The sequence below is a fragment of the Pantherophis guttatus genome, chromosome 2 (assembly GCF_059756535.1).
Source record: "Pantherophis guttatus breed Tessera chromosome 2, ASM5975653v1, whole genome shotgun sequence".
NCBI lineage: Eukaryota > Metazoa > Chordata > Lepidosauria > Squamata > Colubridae > Pantherophis > Pantherophis guttatus.
This window is the reverse complement of record NC_142064.1, coordinates 144251133-144278795: the sequence shown is the minus strand read 5'-3', so window position 1 is coordinate 144278795 and position 27663 is coordinate 144251133. Positions and strand designations below refer to the sequence as shown.

General features: G+C 42.0%; 1 protein-coding gene across 1 annotated transcript; it reads left to right on the top strand.

Annotated features, from left to right (window-relative positions):
- Nucleotides 1-880: 880 nt before the first annotated feature.
- On the top strand, nucleotides 881-24751 carry LOC148115364 (E3 ubiquitin/ISG15 ligase TRIM25-like). Its single transcript, XM_087886949.1, has 5 exons — nucleotides 881-1699; nucleotides 7992-8087; nucleotides 20289-20522; nucleotides 21730-21886; nucleotides 24602-24751. The coding sequence occupies exons 1-5, from the start codon at nucleotides 1085-1087 to the stop codon at nucleotides 24736-24738; spliced, it is 1239 nt and encodes a 412-aa protein (XP_087743075.1). The 5' UTR covers nucleotides 881-1084; the 3' UTR covers nucleotides 24739-24751.
- Nucleotides 24752-27663: the final 2912 nt, after the last annotated feature.

The window sequence follows — 27663 nt, the reverse complement described above, 5'->3', positions numbered from 1 at the left end:
AAAATAAGTACATCAGAAGTTCCCTTATTCTGAGTCAGAACCTCGGTCTCTTCAACTGCTTTGTTAACCCCTGGAGGACAGCAATTTAAGCAGGATTTTTCAAGTTCATTGGGGAGATGCCAGGGAAAGACTCTGCAACCCTCCTGATACAAACTACATTCTGCCAATTTGAGAGAGAAAAAAAGAAGAGCTCATATCGATTTTGCACATGCAACATATTTTCTTTTGGAGTTAGTTGCGAGTTCCTAAGAACACACAAGGTGACCTAGAATAAAATATCAGGTCAAAGTTAAGCCTAATCAGCGTTCTGCTTCCACGTGTGCCCCAGAGAGCCCATACATGAGGCAAGAGCAGACTAGCCAGGTTTCCAAGAATTAGTAGAAATAGGTTTCTTCAATTGTTTTCTCCAATTTGGGAAATAATAAATAGCCATCACGTTTATCATCATCTGTTGGCTTTTTTACAATTCTCATTCTACATCTGGTAGCTAACAGGCAGGGATCGGGCCACCCTGATGATTATAAACTGAATGTGTTGGTTGGTTGATTGGATTTGACCAGGATATAATTGGCTCTAAGCGGTATCGTTTATCCCCTGCGATGATCCATCACGAAACCTCTTTTCTTCTGCGTCTTGCGCACCCGGCGTTCACTTAAACCCAGAAAATATGTAACGTCCTCAACCCATAAGACAAAATTGTTTCCTGGTATGGACGCGAGTGAGTTGAATCTCCCGGATTTGCCTTTTATAAAAAAGATCGAGGCGGTTAATGCGTTTTGCTTCTAGGCGTGCAATAAGCGGAGGGGACGGGATCAGTAAGGAAGGGCGAGGATCGGGAAGCAGAACCAGCAAACACACACATCCAGCCGCCCTTGATGGTGTCGGTCAATTGGGAGAACCTCCTCTCCTCTCCATAAAGGCTTATCAGGCGGCTCTTTGCCTTGCGCACAAACGCCCCCGCCCGCCGGCCCACGTGATTTCTAGGAAACGCACTCAGCGCCAGTGCAGAAAGTTTCGCTTTCCTTTCCTTTCCTTCCCCGCTTATGTATATATAAAGCGGTGACTTCGCTCCGGCGCCGCAGTCATGGCTACCTTCATCGACCCGTTGTCTATGTTCGGGCTGGAAGAGGAGCTGACTTGCTCCATCTGCCTGTGCGTTTTTCAGACGCCGGTCACTACGCCCTGCGGCCACAATTTTTGCCTGCCTTGCCTGGAGATGACCTGGATGGAAGTCGAGGAAACCTTCAGCTGCCCCCAGTGCAGAGCCTCTTTCGAAACCCGTCCTGAGCTGAAGAAAAACACGGTGCTCTGCAAGGTGGTGGAGCAATTCCAGATCAGCCAAGATGGCCTCTACAAAGAGACGGGCGAGGAGAAGGCGAAGAGCAGCCCGGCCAAGCCGAGGTCTCCCTCGCCAGTGGCCTGCGACAGCTGCCTGGTGGTCGACGCGGCCAAGACCTGCCTCACCTGCATGGCCTCCTTCTGCCAGGAGCACCTGGGGCCCCACCTGGAGAGCCCGGCGTTTAAGAGCCACCAGGTGGTTCCAGTCGTGAAGGAACTTCAGCAGAAGAAGTGTCAGGCCCACAGCAAGCTCCTCGAGCTCTTCTGCCAGGAGCATGGAGTCCCCATCTGCTGTTTTTGCCTGGTTTCTCACAAGACCTGCTCCACTACCCCACTAAAAGAGGCCAAGGAAGCAAAGGAGGTGAGGAAGGAGTGGATGGTGGCTACATTGGTGTGCTAGGCGTGGGAGACACAGGGGCACCTTGATTTCAGCCAAATGTCTGCGGAGATTCTAGTTACCCAGGTCATGGTTGTCCCAAAGGTGCTTTTTCAAAAGGTAACTGTTCAGTTCAGTTACCTTTGGAAAAAACACCTTTGGAACATCGATCTCAGCCCTGAAAGCTTCTAGTGTGACTTTGAGCTACTGATTTGTTCTCAGTAACACCTACCCCACAGGGTGGTTGCTGGGAGAGAAAAATGGAGAAGGGAGTGAGTGCTGGGTGTGTCTTGAAGAAAAAGTGGGGTATAAAGCTAAAGCAGACCTGGGCAATTTGTGGCCCATGGGCCACATTTGGCCCTTTGGCTGTCCCTGTCTGGCCCAAGAAGGCGCCACCCCTATTGGTTCAACAACAGTCCCAGTTTCACATGTGGCCCCTTGGGAAAATTAATTGCCCATCCCTGATCTAAAGAAATAGTTTTCCAGGATCCAATTTGGGTTGGTCACTGGGCCACACTGGGATGGGCTCCAACGCAAGTCAGAAAGCTTGGAAGACTAAACCTCTGGTCTTGGAGACCATCTTGGATCGGATCCTGCAGCATTATCCTGGGACATGTAAATTTTCCTTCATTTGTGAGAAATAGTTTTGATTCCTGGAAGTCACCTGGACAACTTGGGAAGGGTTTTTTTAAGAAGTGGTTTGCCCTTGCCTCCTTCCTAGGGCTGAGAGCAAGTAACTGGCTATTTGCCTAGGAGGATTCTAGAACTCACCACCTCCTGGTTTTTAGCCTGATGCCTTAACTACTACACCAGACTGGCTCTTGCAAGTTATCCAAAGCAAAGATGGTTTATTTGGCCTTGTGCGTTATGTGTCCACTCAACCAATACTGTTCAGTAAAACTGTGGTTAGTATATGTGTTCTGTGTATAGATGTGGCAGAGGTATATGGAGAGCTATCTTGCATTTAACCATGTACCTGGTAGCCATTGGTAGCAAGGATGTAGACCCAAGAGACAGGTAAGAAGGCTTGCTGAAACTGGCTGCTTGAGGCAGAAAAAACCTTTCTCCACAGCTGGCAAATGTCAACAGGATAATAACAGATAAGCTTAGTTTGCAATGGAGAACAGAATCTATGTATTTTAGGAAACTTTTCTGACTTTTAATTTTTTTTAATCTTTATAGCTATTTTAGTCTTTTGTAGCCAGTCTGAGTTCTATTCTGAGCATTACCTTTTTTCCAATGCAAATCTTAGATGTGTAGATTTCATGGAAGTTGTTAATGCTTTGTATTTTTTTGTGAGATTTGTTTAGCCCTTTTTTGCATATTTGTTTATTGGCTTTATGTCCCAAGGTGTTCACAAAAATTCTCAGTGACTTTAAATCAACAGAATGTTTCAGAGTTAATGTAAAACCCCTTTTTAAGTTTGGAAAAGAAAACCTGGGGTGTAGGGGAGGTTTGTGTTTTCTTGCTCAGCTGTAGGAATCTTATAGAAAAGATGAATGTGACAAAAACTCCATCTCTCTATAGAAAACCTTAGCCTTTGACCCTTTCAGCCAGTTATGAAATATAGATCAATATGTACAGGGGAAGAAAGTGACTATGTTGTGTGTATGTCAGGCTGAGAAGCAATTTTGTGCTGTGTTTTGTATAAATTGAGAGCAAATGCTTTTGCCACAGCTTCTATTGCTAAGTGTTTCTTGAATTTATAAAGATAACAGAATAACAGAATTGGAAAGGACCTTGGAGGTGGAAGGGACCTTGGAGGTCTTCTAGTCCAACCCCCTGCTCATGCAGGAGACCCTATACCATTTCAGACAAAGGGCTGTCCAGTCTCTTTAAAAGCCTCTGGGGATGAAGAACCCACAGCTTCTGAAGGCCAGCTGTTCCACTGGTTAATTGTCCTCACTGTCAGGAAGTTTCTCCTTAGTTGTAGGTTGCTTCTCTCCTTGGTTAGTTTCCATCCATTGCTTCTTGTCCTGCCTTCTGGTGCTTTGGAAAATAGGTTGCCCCCCCCCCCTTTGTGGTAGCCCCTCAAATATTGGAACACTGCTATCATGCCTTCATAGGTCTTGTTTTATGTTGAGAACTATGCTTTAGAATGCTCAGCATGTGAGCTTTCCTTTGCAATCTGATCAGTTTATTTATAATGGGCAGGAATTCAAAGGCAAGCCCCACTGATAGCAGTGGATTTCTTTATCAGTGGAGAATTGTCCAGTTGACCTTTGAAGTCTGTTTCAGTTCTTTCACAATCGGCCTGCAGGGTAGAGTAGAACAGAGTTCTCTGTATATCCATGGATCTCTTTTCACCGGTGAGACCTGTGGATATATATTTTCCACACTTGGCCAATAAAGTGTTCTGTTCTGTTCTGTTCTGTTCTGTTCTGTTCTATTCTATTCTATTCTATTCTATTCTATTCTATTCTATTCTATTCTATTCTATTCTATTCTATTCTATTCTATTCTATGTGAACATTTTCCCCCCAAAGTGCCAAGTCTGCTTGAAGTGTGAGGACATTGTTCCAAAATAGCAACAAAGGAGTAATCATTTATCTGATGATTACTCATCTTGTCCAAAGTATCCAGGAACATCTTACTACTGAAATAATTCAGTTCAAAGATGGCTGCCAAGGAAGATTTAGTCAATTAGTATAAGCAGTACCACAAAGATGCTCTGCAAACATTCATATCTAGGATAATTAGAGTTTAAGAGGGTATAAATCTCAGTTGACAATAAAAAGACAGGGGCCTATATAAGATGGGGGAATCTTGTCTCTAGAAGATAAAACCAAAAGATCATCTTTATTCTAGCACTTGACGCTGTGGCCGGGAGGGCTTTTTATCAGGTTCGCCTGATTCGCCAATTGCACCCCTTTCTGGATCAGGACTCGTTAAACACGGTCACTCATGCCCTCGTCACTTCCCACCTAGACTACTGCAATGCTCTGTACATGGGGCTCCCCTTGAGGATGGGGCTCCAGCTGGTCCAGAATGCGGCCGCGCGGCTGGTTATGGGAGCGACGTGGCGCTCCCATGTGACCCCCCTCCTGCGCGAGCTGCACTGGCTCCTGGTGGTCTTCCGGGTGCGCTTCAAGGTCTTGGTTACCACCTTTAGAGCGCTCCATGGCTTAGGGCCAGGGTACCTACGAGACCACCTTCTGCCACCAGTAGCCTCTCACAGACCAGTACGCTCCCATAGAGAGGGACTTCTCAGGGTGCCGTCAGCCAAACAGTGTCAGCTGGCAGCCCCCAGGGGGAGAACCTTCTCTGTGGGGGCACCTACCATCTGGAACGAGCTCCCCCCAGAGATACAGAACATCCCGGATCTGCGCGAGTTCCGCTGTGCCCTTAAAACGTTCTTTTTCCAGCAGGCTGGCCTGGCCTAACCTCTTTTAAATTGTTTCAAATTTTAAATTGGGTTTTAGAATTGGTTTTAAATTGTTTTTTGGGCCATAGTATTTAATATATTTTAAATGTTTTAATATTTGTATTACATGTATTTTATTCTGGCTGTTCACCGCCCTGAGTCCTTCGGGAGTAGGGTGGTATATAAATTTAATAAATAATAATAATAATAATAATAATAATAATAATAATAATAATAATAATAAAAATAAAATAATAATAATAATAATAATAATAATAATAATAATAATAATAATACATGTAATCCTTGACTGGGGCAGAATTTCTGTGGCTAAGCAAGGGGTTTGTTAATGAGTTGTGCCTGATTTTACGACCTTCAGTGCAGTTAAGTGAATCTGACTTCCTGCATTGACGTGGATGTCGGAAGCCAACGTGGAAGGTCACAAATGGCTATCAGGTGACCCTAGGAAGCTTCAACCATCATAAATAACATGCTGGTTGACATGTGCCTGCAATCTGATCGCGTGACTCATAAGTCACTTTTTTCAGTGCCGTGGTAACTTCAAACAGTCACCGAACAAATAATAAGTTGAGGACTGCCTGTAATATCAGGTACATAAATGACAGTTCACCCCACCTATCAAACCAGTTTTTTTTCGTGGCAAAGTGAGTAAATTTGTCACTTTTGATGTAAGATTAGGGCTTTTGACAGTGGTCACAGTCTGCCAGAAATCTTGAAGTTCAGCATTGACTAGTGGGGTCCTGTTTCAGCTTCCACTTTTATCTACAAAATTGAAACATATTGCTAGGTTGAGCCATAGATGTAATTGTTCCCATTTTTAAACGGGGAAAGACTTGATTCTATAGTACTATTGTCTAATTAGTTTGGAGTCCAGCAGAGCTAATACATTGAAATAAATGAATTAATAAGTCTACTGAGCATAGTTTAGCAAGCTTTATGCTCTGGCCTTCGAATGGAAGCTTTAAGAATGGATGGGGAAAATAACTATTTTGTGCCTGGAATATATAGGCCTTAGATTGGGGCCCTGTACCAAATCATGTTAGTCCTTTGACTGAAATACAATGTATAGTAATAAGCCTAGAATCTTACCCATAGGCTGTTTTTGTTGATTTAAAATAGGCATCGAACTCCATTTTGAGAACCCTCTGTTGGGAAAAACTCAGGTGAAAAACTTTTGAATTCTTGACTTGGAATAAGATATAATTCACAAAGTTCAGTTTCAGGCAAATCTCTGTACACAAGAGTGTTAAGGTAATGATTTAATAGCTGAATAGCTGCTGTAAGGCTGTAATACTGAAATGATGATGCAATGAGAATGAGTCAGAAGGGTTATCACTTTAAGAAGCTGTTTTATAAGAGAGGCCCTGTATAGTTGATATTGATTGCCTGACTTTGCCTAGTACGTGTATGTATATATTCTTTGTAGATAAACCACTGTTTGAAAGACAAACCTGTTTACTGTATTTTGCTCCTGGGTTGTCTCAAAATAGTCACCTGTACGCACTCTGTCAAAGAGTGTCAAACATAAAGGTATATACAAGCACCTTTACTAGTCAAGCCTTAGTTGAACTAGCTTGTAAAAAAGCTCACTGACTCAAATTTCCATTCTTCCAAAAGATCCACTCTGAATGTCAAACTTTTGCGGCATTTTGATGATTCACCCAACACCCACCTAGTAATCAGTTTTCAGAAAATCAAAATAATGATCTTTGCCACACAAAACAGAAGAAAAAGCACTACAAACTTGGATGTATAATAAATGCATAGGAGATGATGTCCAAGTGTAGTATTCCAGGATATGGGATTTTTAAAAAAAAACGTATCGAGCTCGTGGGTCGTCAGTTTGACCGGCCTGTAAACCTATTCTGTCTACCTTCAGTAGGTCTATATTAGAATTTGCTCCTGCAGTGCTGGTTCTTAAACTGGGGGGTAATGATCTCCAAGAGGGTAATTTGGGCACACCAAGGGCAATTTGGGCAATTACCAAGGTAACAGAGCAATTTGTGATTGCTTATTGATGAGTCAAGGATCCAGTATGGGGCTATTGTTGCTGAAATAAATAGTAACGATACCTTTAACACCATCAAACAATCTGCCTTGGGAAGGACTCGGTAGGTGAGTAAAAATGCCAACTCCAGTCCAAACACCTGGCTGATCCTCCTGGCAACCATAATATAACATTGATGCTTGTGTAAAATAATGGGGGTTTGGATTTGGGGGGAGGGAGGGTTGACATCCAAGATTACAAAAAGAGGTAATTGGGTTAAACTTTAAAAACCACTGCCATATATGTTCCCACATATGCTATATATGACATCTGTTACTCTGCGTTACTCAACTCTCCCTCAACAGCCAAAGGATCTTTCCCTTGTTCCTACATGCTCCAAGTCCCTGAATTTTATGTCAACTACCATCCTTCAAATAAGGTAGCTTCTGTCATGTGTTGCTAAGTGATGGGTTTCACTAGCTAACATCCCTAAACATCTGAAGCTGAATTGATAACAGCTTCTTTTACATTTAAAAAAATACTTTTACAGTAATGTTTACACTGTTGGTGTTGAGTCGTTATTTTATTTCATTCTGATTTTGTTTTGTGTGTATCAGCTTTGGCCAGATTGAAGCTATATTTATCTACATAGTTGTCAGCTCCATCTTTGGCCCACCATTTTTTTCTACTGCACAACATTAAAAACCCATTTTTTTTTAAAAAAAAATAATTTTTTGAAGATGTAACTGCAGATGTGTCCTTTTAATCAGAATCCTGAAATAAAACTATTATCTCCTATAAGTGGTTTTGTTTTCTTACCGTAGTAGCTGGCATGCTGCTATGTAGTAGCTGGTTCCGAATGTTGTTTTTAATCTAAAGAATATTATTTTTTTGTTCTCTTACAGTTACAGCTGAGGAAGAGATTAACAGAACTCCGTGACTTGAATGACAAGGCTGCAAAGTCCATGGAACAAGTACGAACGCAGCAAAAGCAACTCAGTGTAAGGAAAGAATTATTTTTTAAATGGAAGTTCACTTCTCTTTGCAAGTAGGACGTGGTAATGTAAGGGGGCTGTCCCAGTTTCAGTATATAGAGGTCCACCTTGGAGTTATGCATTGTGTTTAGTGACACTGTGTGTGTGTGTGTGTGAGAGAGAGGGGGGGGTTGTGTCAAAGGGCTTTGCTATTTCCAAGATTGCCTTTTGCTGTCACCATTTACTTGAGTTTTATAATATATGAGGTAGTTGAGATTCAAATAGAGGAAAAAATGAAGTTACACTTCTTTCAAAATATTTTAAGACTGAGTTGTACTATAAAAAATGCCTCCTTTGAATTATGATTTCATGTACACATTACAGTAGTCCTCAGTTTACAGCCATAATTGAGCCCAAAATTTCTTTTTTTTTTTTTATTGAAAAAGTTTTCAAATACAAATTTTTCCCCCTTTTTCCCCCCCCTCCCCCCCTCCCTAACCCCCCCTCCCCACCCCTCCCCCCCTGTGACTTCTTCGTAACAAAAAAACCCCCTAATTCATAACAGATTACTTACTCCCTCCTCAAAATACTGACCTTTACTTACTAAAAGTATTATAAATCCCCCTTTATCCATACATTTCAGAAAAGAAGAAGAGAAAAAAACAAAAAAAAAAAAAACAAACACATTATACTATAACTATTATAAAATAACTTCTAATTTAGCATAATAGTGTTTTATATCTATACATTATTGCAATAATTCAAAACCACCTTCCACTTTAAAACTATACGATAAGTCCTACTTTAATAACATTTCAAAGCGGGCTCCCCATAAAATCTAATTTAACATTTATTCCACTCTATCCATTTCCTCCACTCCCCTAAATGTATCACTTAAAAATCCCTTTTCTTAAACTAATCAGTCTGTAGCTAGCTTATTCACCCACTATCTTACAAATTTACCATACACAACAATTCTTGATATCTTTAATTCACTGCCCACACTACTTAAATATATATATATATATATTCCATTATATCTAAATAAAAAAGAAAAGACAATAACTTTAAATTTATAGTCCATGTAATATCTTCTTGAAGTCTTTCCACTGGATTGTTAAAACCAACATCCATTATAGGGTAACATAGCTTGCTGATGCAACAGTTTATTCAAGATCTCCAATCATATCTGCCCCCATCAGTAGTAAACATCTTCTTATATATATAAAAGTAAAAACAACCACCCGAGTGACATTATAATTATATTCCATATAATAATAATTGTGGGTTTCATCAAGATTATTAATTTCCATCATCGTATTGGGTAACAACCCGATCTTCTGCATGTCCCAACGTGATTCTCTTGCCTTATAATTCAAGATAATTGTAATATATTTATCAACACAAAAAGAAGTTTCAAAGTAGATAATTCAAAACCATCAATTTGAGGCTCTTTCCATGTCCCAAAATTACGGCAATGCAGAGATCTGCCACTATCCTCAGGATGATATTGACCAATATGTCGCCTCCTCTATGTTTTCACATAATCATTCATATTTTAAAGTCACTGGCTTCACTGTTGCTTGGGTTAGAAATTTCTATTTTTGTACAACCTATTTCTTTTTTGGTTTTCTTTTTGTGGGTTTGACTTCCATCCTAATTTTTTGTGTCTCGCGTTTCTTTTTTATCCCTTGTATATCCTCTAATTGGTTTACATGCTTGTCCTTGCCTTGATAAGTCATCACATTAAAATCAGATGGCACTTCTCTCAAATTTGTAGATAATCCAGCTAATTCAGCTGGGATATCCGATAAATCCAAAGGCAATTTATCTGATACAGTCTCTGTCTTTAGTTCCAGCTCCTTCTGCTTATCCTGTATTATATCTGAAGACGTTAAATTCATTTTCAACCTATTTTGATAAAATTCTTCCGCTCTTTCAACAGTATTTAACTGGTATCTTTCTCCTTGATATCTCAATATAATACCAACTGGGACGTCCCACCGGAATTGGATATTTCTCCTTTTTAACTCAGACACCAGAAAGCCAAATTTCTTCCTTTCCATTAATATCTTAGGTGGGAGTTCCTTGTAAATCCAGATCTTTCTTCCATACAGTTGCAAATTAGAATTGAAGGAATTTTGCACAATTTTATTCCTAATTTCTTTATCTGAAAAATAGATTACCACATCTCTAGGCAATTGCCTTTGCTTGGCAGTCCAGGAGTTTATTCGATGAGCTCTGTCAATCCTACAAAACACTTCCTCAGGTTGAATCTTTAAAATCCCAGCTAGAAATTCAGAAGATATTTTCCTTAAATCATCTCTGTTATTTTCCTGCAAACCTCTAAGTCTTATTGCATATTCTGTGAAATTATATTGTATCTTTAGAACCTCTTTTTCAATCCTCTGTTGCAGATTTTCTACATTACCAGACTTTTGATCAGCATCCATTTTAAATTTTTCTTCTGAACTATAATCCTGAATATTTAACAAATCATTTTCAATTTTTTGAATTCTATTGTCCAATTTATCTTGAATTTCATCCATTTTTGACTCTAGTAAATTAGTATTTGTATCCAACCGAATCATAAATTCTGACGCTTTTAAAATTTTTTGGTGCAAAAAGTCAAACTTGGATTTCACCAATTCCTTAGTTTCCTGCTTAAATTTTTCAAGTTGCTGATTCACAATCTCATCCCTTCTTTCAATCTCCTCTAAGAGAAATTCTATTATATTAAAATCAGGTTTCTGAGACTGAAGAGTTAAAACTTGTTCCTTTAAATTCTTAGTGGGGGAATCCCCCCCACCTATTTGTTTGTCTGACTTCACAAGCCTCAGAGCCATGTTTCCGCCTAAGCAGGCTTTGTTAGAAGGAAAAAAAAAAAACAAGACAAAAGACTTCCAGCCAGCAACAATCAGGCCTCCAGGGGAAAAAGAGAAAAACAAAAACAGGAGCGGAGTTTGTCTACAAATGTAACCAGTGGTATTTATTCCGCTACATTGTAATAATAAAAAACGGAAGAACTTTCCCTCTCAAACTCTTCTCCAGCCACGGCAGACGCCATTTTAAAAAAAAACTTTTTTCCTCTTTCTCTTCCTCTATTCTCTTAAGTAATTTTTAACAGATAAGTAAAATACTTGCGCTTCAGTATTACAGGTCCAGCTCACATTTTCTTTGAGTAATCTGTCAAATTCGCAGGCTTGCTTTTGACGCCTAGCTCTGCATTAGCAGAGGTCTCCCAAAGCCCGGAGCAGCGGCTGGGGATATGGGGCATCTCATCCGCTCCATCCCAAAAGTAAAAGAAAAACTTTTGGGACTCTGCAGAGAGTTCTACCCACCCCTGCCGGCTCTATCTCCGTTTCCTCATGGGAACGGAGTTTTTTCGAGCCGCCGTTCCGTTGTGAAGGCGGCTCTAACAGGCAGTGGAAGCTGACGATCCCAAAGGAACGTCTGGCGGCAGCCAGCAGCAAACAGGAAGCCTATTGAGCCCAAAATTTCTGTTGCTAAGTGAAACATTTATTAACAATTTTGTAAAAGTTTATTTTCTTGTAGTTAAAATTTGCTTTACTTAAGGATTAGAAACAGAATTGCCCATGTTTTCAGACTCGTCAATTCAAAATTTCTAATAGCTGAAAAGTAGCTAACAAGCAATTTCTGAATGTGATTAGAAAAGGAAGTACAGGTAGTCCTCACATTATGACAGTTCACTTAGCGACTGTTCAAAGTTACGACCCCAAGTCCTTACAACACAGTCCCGAACGCAGCACCACGGTAGTAGTTCACTCTTATGACCAACTGCAGAGAAACTGCAACATTCCCCCTGCCTATCCCCCACCACCACACACACAGAGGGACCTAATAGGCACTGGCCCTGCTATGGTAGCCCACCAGCTCCTCCCCACCCAAAAGGCTAACTTACCTTTTGAAGATCCAGAGTTCCAAAACAGGCTGACCGCTCCTCCTCTCACCTCAAGCGAGCTCTCTCCTCTCCGGCCTCTCTACTGCAGGGTTTGTACAGCAGCATCGTTTCTTTTTCTGCTCTTTGCACTCCAAAAGCGGAGCGGTGAGAGCAGAGGAACAGTGGGATGAGAACACCCTGCTCAGCCTGGCTCACTCACCAAGGCTCCCTGCACAGGACACCTGATCCGATTTTGGAGCGCTGGGCAGCCTCAGTGAGTCTGAAGGAGCGTGAGATTGTGTCCCCAAAGGCTTCTGTTCTCCACGCGAAAAGAATTTGTAAAGGGCAGGAGGCCTGAAAGGGCATGAGATTGTCACTGCGTTATTTTATTTACCAGCTGAGCTAATTATTTCTGGACTATCAGACTTTCCGTACCTTGCCAAGAATTGTTATCAAAAGCTACTACGCATGTCCATCCACCCACATTCCTTCACACACTTTTCCTTTGTTCTCCTGCCAGCGAGGTCCGGCTGGACCGGCAGGAGATCTCGCTTGCCAAAATGTAACAATTAACTTTTTCTTAGTTAGTGAGATGTTTTATTTTCTTTATAACAAATAAATGAGTTTTATTAGAAACCTTTCTTCGCGTTTTCTTTATCAGAATATTGCAACAAGGAGGAGCCACGATCCATTCTCTAATTAAACCAGGGTCATTAGTCCCAGAGCCAAACATGGGATTAATAAATGCCCTGACATCTGATAGCACGAGGACGGTTTGATTTATGGCTTTTTTCCTTGTTTTGTTACTTCTGATAAGAGCGCATAGGCAATTAGTTTTTAGCTACTGAGGTACGCTAATTATATTGCTAAAATGCCGAAACAGAAGAAAAAGAGAAAAATGAAGCACAGAGCTTTATCCTCTTTGGAAGAAGAACAGGAGATAGTAACGCCCTCAAGATTCCAGCCTCTTGCTACGGCTACGCAATTGGAACAACAAGGTGCCATGGGTGAAGAAGATCTGAAAATGCTTTCGGAAACACATCAAAGGACAGATATCACAACAGCTGCTTTTGAAGATAATGAACGGCGACTGAGGTCGGTAGCTTTTTCTCAATTTGCATGCTATGAATCTATCCTACCAGAGCCCACAGATTACGATGTGCTTGGTGCTAGGCCAAGAAAGTTTCCACAAACGGCAAAGCTTTTTCACCCCCACGCAGAGAGAGAAGTAATTCATTATTCTTCTCAAAGCCCTGAGCTCACCCAGCGTGAGATGGCCATCAAATCCTATCGTGAGCATGTAAAATATTATGAAAATGAACTGTCTCGATTTAAAAGAGATTTGTTTATGCTGGAACAAGAAAAGGCAGAGTCCCGTGACTTAAGATTTTCAAAAGAGGCCATCTTGTCTTCTTCCTCAGAGCCAAAGACACTCCCCCTGGTGGATTTTGTGTCAGGCCAATCAGACCAGAGAGCACTGCATACGTCACATGAAAGTCTCCCTGATCAAGTTACATATAAACCTGCCATGCAATCATTCTTTGTAAGTGCAAAGCTGCCCGAAGCTAAAGGTGCAGCACCATCTGCTGGCAAAAGTAATTTACTACAGGAAGCTGAAATGCCACAAGTGTTTCCACAGGCCCAAACTCAAACACCCCCTGGTGGTGTTGGTGTCTTTTTAGATGGAACACAGGCACGCTTTATGCAGCAAAGGAAAATGACTGCATCTCCAGCAGGTCATGCCAATATTGCAGATCAAGCACAAATCGCAACTGGAATACAGCAGATTCCAGTGCATCAGCCACAGCAGCTACAAATGCCTGCATATGTGCCCCAGCCACAAGTGCAAATAGGGCCACCTCCTGGCCCACCTCCAATGGCACAACCAAGACCATTTTTAGGTCCACAACAGGCACAGCAAATACCACAGGCATTTCTACCAGCACAGCCAGCATACCAAGTGCAGGCTCCTTACCAGGCATTTTCTGTCTCTCCTCTAACTGGTGAGTCAAAACTAAAAATGTCAGGACACAATTACAAAGCCTGGGTCAGTGAGATTACACTATTGCTTCTTAGAGAAGGCTCTCACTGTATGGTCTTCAATCCTCCTGCTCAACCTTGGACTTATGCAATAAGAGATTTAGAGATAAGGGCTCGCACAACATTATTGATGTCCATGGATACTGAACTGCAGGTCACTTTTCCACCAAATACAACAGCCCGACAAATTTGGGCTGAATTGGAAAATTGCTACAGGCCTATCTCAATTGAATCTTCATGTTTACTCATGTCTGAACTCCACGGTTCGAGATTGAAACCTGGTGAACAAATTGGAGGACATTTGACCAAACTGAAAGGTCTGAGAACAGAATTGAGAGAAAGAGGCCATAACATTGAAGATATTCAAATGATCAGCATCATTATTAACTCTTTGAACTATGAATGGAAAGATGCTGTTACAAAAATTAACCAAGTCCCTATTGCTCAACGCACAGTGGACAATGTCTGTAGACTTTTAATTGAAGAAGAGGCATTCATGTTGGCCACACCACATTTGAGAGGACCACCCGCATCAAGAGCTCCAGCTAGACGCCCCTTCCGAGGAAGGACCTACACTCCAAGGATGCCAAGATGCAACACCTGCAATCGTGTGGGACATGCCACCCGGGATTGTCCCCAACGAGTTCCAGCTCCCGTCACGTACCAGCCCAGAGGAACAGATTCCAGAGGCAGAGGCAGAGGTGGAAGACAAGGTCATCGTGGTCCCCGGCGTGATCCACAAACTCCACTCGCCACATTGGCTTTAACCAATGATCCACAACCTCAACCAGAGTACGACAGACGACTCCTGTGGACTTTGGACAGTGGTGCAGCATTGCATGTTACCTACAGAAAGGAACTTTTCACAGAAATGCACGAGCCTGAACCAGAACTATGTGAACTTTATTCTTTTTCCAATCATCCTTGTCAGGTCAAAGGAAAAGGAACTGTTTATGTTGAAGAGCTCGATGCATTCATCCCTGATGTTTATTACATACCAACAGCAACCAGTAATTTGCTTAGTCAGTGTCACTTGTCTAGAATGTTAAAGTTCCAAGTTCACCACCTTGAAAAAGCAAGTTACATAGTTAAAGATGGAGATATTGTTGCTGAAACCATATTAATTGGTGGTGTTTATTACTTAAAGCCAAAGCCTAAAACACAAACACAGGCAAGTATGCAAACTCCAAAAAGGGAACGCACAGGCCCAGAGAGAGATGCTCCAGAGAGAGATCCTGTTGCTACCCCTAAGGCTCCTAAAGCCAACAAAAATAGAATTGGTAAACAGGTTGCTCAGAGCAAACCTGAGGTTCCGCATAAAAATGTTAATGTTGAGAATTCACTAACTGGTAAACCTTTGCATTCCAGGTGTATCCACAAATGGCATAGAAGATTGGGGCATGCCAGTTTCCGTGTTCTTAGGAAGATGCCGGAGTTCGCAAAAGGTTTGGATCTAAAGGGGTGTAAGGTGTTTTTTGGATTGTGCTGTATGCAAGAAGGCCAAATCCAAAGCAGCAGCCATTCCCAAACGCGCTACACGCCTGTCAACACGCATTTTTGATTTGGTTCACATTGACATAGTTGGTCCTTTCCCGCCATCATTTGGTGGTAGAAAATATTTTCTAACAATTGTTGATAATTACTCCAGATATGGATATGTATATCCTATGAAAGAAAAATCAGAGACTTTTCAGATCTTTAAAGACTTTGCAACCCTTGTTTCTACCCAACATCAAGTTCGCATCGCCAGAATCCAGAGTGATCGTGGTGCCGAATTCATGTCTCAGCGTTTCCAGGACTGGATGCGTAAGAATAGAATTATTCATCAGACTTCACCCCCTGACACATCGGCTCACAACGGAGAGGTACTGCAAACCATGATGCATTGTCTCCTAGAAGATGCCAACCTTGATATGATATACTGGGGTGAAGCTATCAAGTATGCAAATTACATTGTTAACCGTACTTGGAGCAGTGTAACAAATCAGACTCCTTTCTTCATGTTGTATGGCTACAAGCCTGATCTCAAAAACATCCATATTTTTGGTTCATATGCTATGGTGAACATTCCCTTAGCTCAAAGAAGAAAAGGAAGTCCAGCAGCAAAGAGACTGAGATTTATGGGTATTGATGATAACTCAAAATGGAGCAAATTTATTGACTCTAAACATGTAATTGTAATTTCCCAATCTGCTAATTTTGAAGAAGATATTGACTGGTCCAGGATTCATTCCAATGATCCTGGAGTCTATTTTCCCAGAGATGATACTGCTGATGCCACGCAGATTGATGATCAAGATTCCACTGATTCTTCTCAACCCGATGTTCCGTCTTTGCAAGCTGCGGATGCTGATGCTAGCGACGAAAGTGAGGACGAGGACGAAGCAGAAGAAGACTGGACAGTTGTCCCGAGACGTTCCAAGAGGGTCACAAAAGGAATCCCTCCACAACGATATTCTTGGCAACTGACAAAAGCACCCTTGCCTTTGATTTGCAATGTTACACTTCCACCTGATAATTTCACACAAATCAAGCAGCTCCCTGATTCAGAGCAAGACAAATGGTATGAAGCAATGCAGGTTGAAATGGACAGTCTAAAGAAACTTAAAGTATTTACACCTGCAAAACCTCCAGCAAACAAAAAGGTCATTGGCACTCGATGGGTCTACAGAATCAAAAAGAAACCAAATGGTGAGTCACTGTACAAAGCCAGACTTGTAGCTCAGGGTTTCGCTCAACGTTATCCTGAGGACTACACAAATACTTACTCACCGACAGTTAGAACTGAGAGTGTAAAAATTGCTTTAGCAACTGCAACTATCCTTGGTTTAGAAGTTTTCCAGTTTGATGTTGACACGGCTTATCTACATGCAGACCTAGATGAAGAGATCTATGTGAGAAGTCCTCCAGGATTCCGACAGCAAGAAGGGGATACCTGGTTCCTAAACAAAAGTCTTTATGGTCTGAAACAATCTGGTTTAATGTGGTATTTATGTCTTACTGACAAACTAAATTCAATGGGCTTTATTAAGTCCGAAACTGATGAGTGCGTGTTCACAAAAAGATCTAACAATGCATATGAGATAGTTCTTGTTTATGTTGATGATATTGTTTATATTGGTCCAAATAAGCAAATGAGTGAAATTTTTGCCAAAGCTTTGCAGAGATACTTCACATTGAAATCATTAGGTCACATTAGCACTTATTTAGGTGTTCAGATTGAAAAGACACAGAAGGGGTTTAGTCTTTCACAAGAAGATAAAATTGAACAAGTTTTGCATCATTGCAACATGAAGGATGCTAACACAACTTGACACAAGAAGAAAGTCCTGAGTTCGAGGATCAAACACTTTATCGTTCAGTCATTGGGTCACTATTATACATTAGTAGTTGGACCAGACCCGACATTGCACTTAGTGTTAATCTCTTATCTCGACACGTAGGTAAGGCAAAACAGTTTCATTGGACATGTATTAAGAAATTACTGAGATACCTAAAATACACTAAACATTTGAAATTATTGTTAGAACCAACACATACTGATTATGCAGAATTATGTTGTTATGCAGATTCTGATTGGGCAAGTGATAAGAAATCACGCAAAAGTACTTCAGGTTATATGATGTTCTTAAATGGATGTCCTGTTTATTGGCAAGTACGTAAACAGAATTTTGTTTCTTGTTCATCTACTGAAGCTGAATATGCTTGTGTTTCAGATGCATGTAATTCTCTAACTTGGTTTGATGCTTTAGTCACAGATATCTGGACACACCCGATCCGACCGATCACCGTGATGGAAGACAATGAATCGGTGGTTTATATTTCTGAATCTCACTTCACAGGTTCTAGGTCCAGACACATTGACATTCGTTACCAAAATATAAAACATTTAGTGAAAAAAGGTTTTGTCAAAATGCAATATGTATCTACACATGATCAAATTGCTGATATGCTCAACAAACCACTTCCAGCAGCTCAACACGAGTATCTGCGCAAGAAGATGTGCCTTATTTGATGATGTACTGATATTCGCTCAACTGGCAAAGAAGGGGAATGTCACTGCGTTATTTTATTTACCAGCTGAGCTAATTATTTCTGGACTATCAGACTTTCCGTACCTTGCCAAGAATTGTTATCAAAAGCTACTACGCATGTCCATCCACCCACATTCCTTCACACACTTTTCCTTTGTTCTCCTGCCAGCGAGGTCCGGCTGGACCGGCAGGAGATCTCGCTTGCCAAAATGTAACAATTAACTTTTTCTTAGTTAGTGAGATGTTTTATTTTCTTTATAACAAATAAATGAGTTTTATTAGAAACCTTTCTTCGCGTTTTCTTTATCAGAATATTGCAACAAGGAGGAGCCACGATCCATTCTCTAATTAAACCAGGGTCATTAGTCCCAGAGCCAAACATGGGATTAATAAATGCCCTGACAGAGATCACTGTCCCAAAGCCCTCGATCCCCTTGCAAAAGCTTTTGCTGCGGAGAACAGAAGCCTTTGGGGGAGCAATCTTGCACTGCTTTCAGGCCTCTCTTCTGTTTTCCAAAAAGTTTTACAAAGGGACGGAGGCCTGAAGCAGCCAGAGATCGCTGCCCCGAAGCCCTCCATCCCTTTGCAAAACCTTTTGACATGGAGAATAGAAGCCTTTTGGAGCGCCAGGAGGAGGGAAAAAAATGTGGCAGAGAGGCTGGAAAAGAGAGAGCTTGCTTTGGTCATCAAGTTCTTCAAAAGGTAAGTGAGTCTCTATAGGCCCAGTGCCTTTGGAGACCTGGTGGGGCAGGATGGTGGGGAGGCCTTGGGTGGTCAGAAGCACTAGGCCCCCCATGGTCTTTCCCACCCTGAGATACCTCATGTGCACTTAACGGCCTGCATATTCAATTAGCGAATGCATTGGGTAAAGCAGGAAGGAATCATGTTCATTTAACATGATCCAATTAACAAATCCTCAGGTTACGAATGTAATTGGCAGGCTCTATTACAGTTGTGTGAAACTGGATTTCTTCAAGGGCCGGAACAGCATTGTAGTTCTCCGTGGGCTGGCCTGGGGGAGGGAAGGAGATGGGACGGATGGCCTCCTGCAGCAATCTCCCAGCCAAAAGTGGGCCTTGCAGAAGCCCTGGGCAGCCCTCCACATCCTGTTTTCAACCTGCACGGCCTCCTGCAGCGCTCTCTGGGTGGAAAACTGGCTGCACAGAGGCCCCATTTTTGGCCTCCACGACCTCTTGCAGCACTCTCCTGGCTGAAAACAGCCTGTTTTGGCCGGCAGAGGCACCACTGGCTGGACCTTTGATATTTCCAGGCCGGCCCTGTGGGCCAGATCTAAGTATCCTGTGGGCTGGATCTAGCCCACGGGCCTTGAGTTTGACATCCCTACTCTATTACATTTATAGCTCGAGGATTACCTGTATTTGAACTTGGTATCCTTTTAAAAATGCTAACTATACTTTGAGCAAGATGGCTTTTCCCTCATCTCCCTGTGCTCAAAACTTATAGAAGACTGCTGCCTTGTGATCTCCTCAAGAGGACAAACGGAAGCAATATTGGGTGATCTCCCACTGTCTCTTTGTCTGGAGGGGTTCCTCGAGCTGATCTGTTCACCAGCTGTTCATTCTTACTGTGTTTTCCCAAAAATATGACCTATTCAGAAAGTAAGTCCTAGCTTGATTTTTACATGTGCACCCTATATAAGCCCTACCCCCTCACCCCAAAAAAAGCCCTAATTAAGACCCCCACAGTCCAGGGTGCACAGGCAAAAATTAAGCTAGGGTGGGGATGTGGGGCTGGAGTTGCCCTACTACTTACGTTCAGATAGTTACGTCCAGGCCTCACATACCTTGGCCCATGTTTTCTGCAGCTAGCAAAGTTTTCCTGAAAGCCTCTGTAGCTGATAACAGAGCTCCAGATCAATCCGGATCTCTGTTATCAGCTGCAGAGGCCTTCAGGAAAGCCTTGCTGGCCTTGCCGGCCGAAGAAGTTCCTGAAGGCCTCTGATAGCAAAAGAGAGGCCAGGGGTAATGCGCACAAATGAGGTGAGTCAGTGGATGACCCACCCACCCCCGAAAATAAAACCTGGTGCCTTTTTTGGTGGCAACAAAATTATAAGACAGGGTCTTATTTTCAGGGAAACACGGGTAGTTGTGGTTGTCAGCTCCATGTTCAGTCCACCATTTCTTCCTCCAGAGGTCTCCCAACTTTTTCTCCATTTCCCAGCCTCCTAATAAGTAATGTGGCATTACTTCATTTCCAAATCATTTTTTTATTTTGATGATATTGTCCCTTCAGAATACCACTAGTCAGAAGCTGGATTTGCTGAAATCGAAATTCCTAGAACCAGTAGCTTTAATTCATGAAGAAGAAGAAAATTGTTGGAAGAAAATCAAAACAGAAGAAAAAAGATTCCTGGATAAATTTGAATACGTCCATACATTCCTGGGCAAGAAGAAGAATGAAATCCAGAGGGAGCAAAATGAAATTGAAGTGACCTTGGCAGAGATGGATGACACCACATTTTTAAAGGTAATTTTCAGGTAAAGGTAAAGGACTCGCTAATTTCTCCAATTAGGGAGGTCCTTTCTCCAGTGAAATCTTTCCTGACCTGCTTGTCCTATAGATGTATGTGTTGAACTCCCAGAATTCCCCATTGCTGAGAATTCAAAGAGTTGCCCAGAAAATTGCACAGTGGGGATGGTTGTTTTAGTGTCTTTAGACTAAGAATACAGATGGTAATGGTCCTAGTTTAACATGCCCAATCTGATGCTCTCTGGATGTTGTTGGTCTTCAACTCCTAGAAATAATAAATTCTGACAGTTGAGACGGGCATTCCTTTCCCCGCTTGGAGTCTGTTTAAAAAAAGAAAATGCAGGATGTACAGTATATTCCACTATTTTATGATGACTATGATCATAATTTATCACTTAAAGCTTTTATGTACCCTGAGAGCTTATGCACCGAAGACAAATTCCTTATGTGTCCAATCACACTTGGCCAATAAAGAATTCTATTCTATTCTGTTCTATTTTCTATATCTGTGATGACGAACCTATGGCACGCGTGCTGGAAGTGGCACGCAGAGCCGTCTCTCCGGGCACGCGAGCAGTCGCCCATTGCTCTTCTGGGTTCCAGTGCACTCGCCAGCTGGTCTTCATGTGTGTGGGAGCACTGGAAACTGGAAGAGCAGCTGCCTGGTGTGCATGCACGTGCCAGAAAGATGATCTTCCTGTTTCCAGTGCGCGCATGCTCACCGGCCAACTGGTCTTCGCATGCGCATGCGTCAGTGGTGAAATGCATTTTTTTTATTACTGGTTCTGTGGGTGTGGCTTGGTGGGCATGGTGTGGGCATGGCAGGGGAAGGATACTGCAAAATCTCCATTCCCACCCCAGCCAGAGGTGGTATTTGCCGGTTCTCCGAACTACTCAAAATTTCCGCTACCGGTTATGCAGAACCTGCTGGATTTCACCCCTGGCATTCGTGCCAGAAACTGGAAGACCAGGTGGCCGGTGCGCATGCGCACGCCAGAAACGGGAAGATCATCTTCCCAGCGCGTGCATGCACACTGGATGGCTGCTCTTCTGGTTTGCACGAACTCCCATTTCGGTACTCAGTGCTGAAAAGGTTCGCCAACACTGTTCTATATAATGTGTCAAGCACTGTGAAAGGAAGTAGAGCTCTTTGTTGGCTGGAGTTCAGATGATCGCAAGATCTTAATGCTTTTTTTTTTTTTAGAGATCAACAAAACTGCGGAAGATATCCTTCAACGATGTATTCGTTCCCAGAATAGAGTTGGATCAAAACCTGCTAGACACTTTTTATAAGAAAGCCTGTAACCTCAAAGACGTTACAGCACAATTTTTGCGTATATCTCAGGAACAGGAAAAAAAAGGTCCTTTTATTTATTCATTTATTTACTGGGATTGTTTTTGGGGTTTTTTTTTCGTTTTCGCATATTTTATTCCAGCTGTATTGCTAACGTATGAAAATGTTTAATAAATTAACTGACTTTAGTTAATAAGATTTTTGGGATAGTACAGGTAATCCTTGACTTACAGCAGTTCGTTTAGTGACCATTGAGAGTTACAGCATTGAAAAAAATGATTTATGACCATTTTTCACGCTTACGACTGTTGAAGTATCCCCATGCTCATCAGTCAAAATTCAGATGCTTGGCAACTGACTCATATTTATGACGGTGGCAGTGTACCGGGGTCATGCTATCCCCTTTTGTGATCTTCTGACAAGCAAAGTTAGTGGGGGAAACCTGATTCGCTTAAAGACCATGTTACTAACTTAACAAGTGGCAAAAAAGGTCATAAAAAGCGGCACAACTTAACAAATGTCTCACTCAGCAACAGAAATTTTGGGCTCAAATGTAGTCATAAATCGAGGATTACCTGTATTGCTAAACCATTGGTTATCATGAAGAAACAAGTTTGCAAATATATAGTGTACAAGATAGCTATGGTCCTTCTCCTACAGCAGGGGTGTCAAACTTGAGGACCGCAGGGTGGATGAGTCACGCTAGCCACATCCACCCCCGGTTTAGCAAAGGGGAAAAAAGTAATGTTATCTCACATAGGACAACATGACGCCACGAGTTTGACACCCCTGTCCTACAGCATTTAACTCTACAGGTAGTCCTCAACTTATGACCACAATTGAGCCCAAAATTGATGCTGCTAAGTGAGAAATTCAACAACTACAGCTACGCCAAACGAGGCGTTTTTTGGGCGCTGGCCCTGGTGGCTGCTCCAACTCTCGTGCCAGCTCTGCACACAGCTGGCCTGAGAGCTGCAGCACCCACCAGACCCAGGATTGTAGCCTGGCACCTGCAGCACCAAGTAGGCGTGCAGGCTGGCGCTCAGTAGCCCGAAGAAGACGCCTTCCTGCCGGAGTTCCTTGTCCAGCTGGGAAGCGGTTCCCAGGACTGCCCGATTCTCAATCCGCCAGCTGCATGGTAGGAGGGGGCTTCCTGCCCACCTGAAAAAGAGGCTGGGTTGCATAAAGGGGCTTTCCCCCCCAAGACCCTCTCAAGTACCGGGCTGCGGGCTCCACCACAGGGAGCCTCAATTGGGGCCAAGCTCTTGGCAACCGATTGAGGTAAAATGATTCTTGAAGGGGGTGTGAGACGTGTGGGGCCTCCTGTTGCTTTTTCAGCCTCAATTGGCTACAAAAGCAGCCATGATTCTTGCCATTTCTTCTTCCCCACACCTTTGCTGGGCATGGCAGGGTTTCCTGCCCCTCGCTTCTCCTCCTCTCCATCCCTCCCCACCTGTCACCCCCAAATTGTGCCCCAAAATAATAAACCCCCCCGAAAATAAGGCCAAGCCCTTATTTCAGGGTTCAAAAGAAAATAAGACCCTGTCTTATTTTCAGGGAAACACGGTACTTGGCAAGGAGTCTCTGTGAGGCACGATCTCAGATAAGCAAATCTTCACACGATTAAACAAAAGTAATTGTCTCCTGCAAACACCACTCACCTTTTGCTCCTATTTATTCCCTATGGGAGGGGCCATTCAGTGTCCACTTGTGCCTTTACTCCTGAGTCGACCCCTGTTCCTTAATCATTCCCTTCTCCTGACAGCTCTGCACATGCGAGCAACTGGAAAAGGCTCCAGCTATTCTTCTGCCCCACTTATCTCCTACTCCGAAGGTAGCAAATAATTTTTGGATGGCCCTGGCCCCATCTCTGCCTCTGACGTAGAGCCCTCATCAGAGCCTTTCCCAGACTCCAGGTCTGGCTCATGTTCCTACCCAACCTCCTCATTGTCTGAATCTGCTTCCAGCTCTGCTAGCGGGCCACAACAGGGCCAAAGAGACGTGGGCTGGACCCTTACAGTTTCCAGGATGGCCACACGGGCGAGATTCAGCTTCATCGTGGCCCGGATCCAGCCCACGGGCCTTGAGTTTGACACTCCTGCTATAGAGGAAGAAGATCCTTCGAAGAGCAGGAATTCTCTGTCAGACTCTTTCTGGAGGTGTTCTGCACGCTCCTGGGTTCAGCTTAATGGTCACTCACTTGCACACATACACTTAGTTGAGATCTTGTAAGCCCCCATAACTGCCTACCTGTGTTTTTCAGATAGGGCCTGCTAGGGCATACAACACACACCTGGTCTAGAGCAGAGAAATAATAACACAAGGATCACTTTCAAATGAGTTGAAATGCTGAGGAACATCAAGTTCTTCTGGAATTCACAGAGATGCAATGAATTTAAAGTGTGGGGAGAATTTTATTGGTTGCCATGTACATTTGCTCACTCCCATACTTAAAGTCATCCCCATTTGCCACATCCTTCTCAATTAAGCTGCCACAAACTAGATAGAGGAGTAGAAGCCACTAAGTCCATATCCAGAATAATTCAAAGAACGGGTGAGCTTCAGGACCCCTTCTATCTCCCAAATACTTGGTTTGTTGATTCACAACTCCAGTAACTGCTGATGAGTTTGATGGAATTACCTTGTGCTGAGCACCCAGCCTCCTTCCTCTGCTTCTGACAACATTTCTCCTTTGTTCCTTGTTTCCATCTTACCTACCTATTCAGAGGGATCCTTTTGACAAGATTCCTGGCTTTTGTCGTCTTTGTTTATGTTCCTTTAGGTAATCCTGGCGCTTCTGTACTCCCATTGAAGACGCCCATGGTGGAAGAGGTATGGCCAGCAGCTGCAGGAAAAACTAGTGAGTATTTAGAGCAAATCATAGTGATAGATATTCTTTGCAAATGGTGGAGTTTTTGAGATCAGAGCAGGTGGTAGGAGTCTCTGGTGGAGCATTTAGCTTTCTGTCTGAAGGACGCTGTTCTTTAGCTTTCTCGCAAGGAAGAGAAGGACAGAAGGAGCTTCCCTCATTGGTCCATTAAATGTTGGAAGAGTTGGAACTTTATGTATCATTACAACCATTGCATGAGATAAAACAGCAGCTAGTGATGAGTACTGGGCATTTTGTTACTTATGATAATCCTCCATCCCTTGATTTTTCTCCACAACCCTTTGAGACAGTCTAGACCAGGGGTGTCAAACTCTCGGCCTGCGGACCGGATGCATCATGCATAGGCCACATCCACCCCAGCTCCGCGAATGGGAAAAATGTTGAGAACGTGTTGTCATGAGTTTGACATCCCTGGTCTAAACTTAAAAGCAACTGTCCCAAAAGCAGTCAAGCTGAGTTAGGATTTTGGATCACTTCATTGTAACCTGACACATATGTTTTATCACACAAGTTATTTACCCTTTGTTATTTATCAATTAATATGGCCACTTACCTATCCGAAGTAATTCAAAATGGATGTCCTTTTCAACATTTTTTCAGTACCAACATTTATATATACATTTCAGTATCATTCCTTCACATCTTGCTGTATGCAGATCTCTCTTGCTTTAGTTTCATCCCTAATATTTTTTATCACATTTATTTTTAATTCCATTCACTTGGGTAGAAGCTGTTTTCCAGTCCTTTTCATCTCTTTCCAAAACACTTGGCTTACATGATTCAGCAAAGTGTTTGCTTCCCCCTCTTAATCTTAACTGATCCTCTCTATTGCTGATTGTATTTTTGCAACTGTCCTTTGTTTCTCTGTTCTTCTCCATGTTTTGCAGCTAATGTTCCCTAATACACAATTTGTCTCACCTCATAGCTTTCTTCACCTAATTTTTTTTCATACAGTACTTCCTGTTAACATCACTCTACACTCTGTAATATATTGTAATTCATTTCATATCAAATCTTTGCTCATTCTATAGGTATCCAGAGTCGGTGGGATGCAGGTAATAATTGTGTTACCTCACAAGTCTCAAGATTACAGTAGAAATCCTAGCTTGCATAGAAAACTAAAAATGAACTTGGAATAAAGCTGGGCTCTGCTTTCACTTGTGGCAAATATGCCAAAATTGACTGGCATTCTTCTTTTCCAAGGGAATGATGTAGATGCCACTGGTATAACTAAGGATAATCTAAACTGCTTTTTTTCCCCAAAAAACTTTTTTCCCCCTTGTTGCAAAATCTCTTGGGCTGGCTTTTGACTTGATTCTGGCCTCTCTATTTTTCCAAAAGTCTTAGCTTATTATTGGATCCCTGCTTTCTACTATCTATGCATTCCAAATAATCAATTCGTTTATATAGCATTTGATTTTTGTTTCAGTAATCATGTTGAAATTTAAGTAATTTAAGTAAGTAAGCGGTACTTACTTAAGAAATTTAAGTAAGTACCGCTACCACACAGGTAATTTCCACATAGCTAAAACAAATTATTGGGATAATCAAGTTCAAATTGGTAACACTTTTTAAAACTTCAATAAATCCTAATAAGAGCTAGCCAGAGGATCTCTTGCTTGCCCATTCCGAGAGAGTTGTTTGTCTCGTTCCCAAATAACTAAATTGGGCACATCTTTTTTCTTTTCAGAACGGAGAAGACGGCTTAAAAAGCGCCGTAAATTCAACGAATCTTGTGACTTTCCGCCTGCCAATGAACTCCACTGATTAAAATTTGAGGAATAGCTGCCTCTGCTGAAATTTCAGAAAACTTCAACAGGGCATTTGTTGGCATGGAGTAGAAATAATTGTGCTGTGGTCTGGTCATGAGAAAATTGCACCTGTGGCTTGAGCCCTATGCAGATACTTTTTCTTTGTACAATTAGATACATTTGTTTGCTACCTCTGCGCTTTCAGTTGTGTCTATCAATTTAATGTACTCCATACATTTCAGTGGCAAGATTTAGTCTGATGTATTTGGGTCCTCAGCTTTTAGAAATGTAGTGCATCTCAAAAGAGCATTCTAAATGTTTAAGGGAGTAATGGTTACATAGGCCTTCTTAAAATCAGAAATATTTATTTGCGGCCTTGGTGTAAAGGCTGCTAATGAATATTTCTCTCACCATCTGTTCTTTACAGATGTTAAGTTATTGGTTTCTTGTAAAGGATCTCCGTTTGCATTCCTCAATTTCTTTCATTCCACAGGGCAAGAGAACTAACCAATAGAAATGGCACTTTGACTTATATACTGCCTCACAGTGCTCCACAGCCCTCTCTTAAGCGGTTTATAGAGTCAGCATATTCCCCCCAACAATCTGGCTCCTCATTTTACCAACCTTAGAAGGATGGAAGGCTGAGTCAACCTTGAGCCGGTCAGGATCGAACTGCTGGCAGTCGGCAGAATTAGCCTGCAATACTGCATTCTAACTACTGCATCACCACAGCGCCTAATGAGTTCTAGTGAGATTAATGCTGAAACAAACTAGTTAATAATGGTAAATGCTTACTGGAGATTCTTTTAAAGAAGGTTAGGGAAGACCAAGAAATCAAGGGGTTAAGGATAAGGAAAGAAGAATACAAAGTCCAGGCCTTTGCTGATGACCTTGTGTATATAGTAGAGAAACCACTAGAATCAGCACCAAAACTGTTTAAGAAATTAGAAGAATTTGGAGAAGTGGCAGGATTAAAAATAAATCAAAATTAATCAAAATTAATAACAAAAAATCTCACAAAGAAACAAGAAAAAGAATTGGAGAATACTATACAAATTCAAACAACTAAGAAAATAAAATATCTAGGGATTTAGCTATCAGCAAGAAGCTCGGCAATAAAAAAAACAATTACGATAAATTAATAATACAGATAAAGAAAGATTTAAACAACTGGAGAAATTTACAGATATCATTAATGGGAAG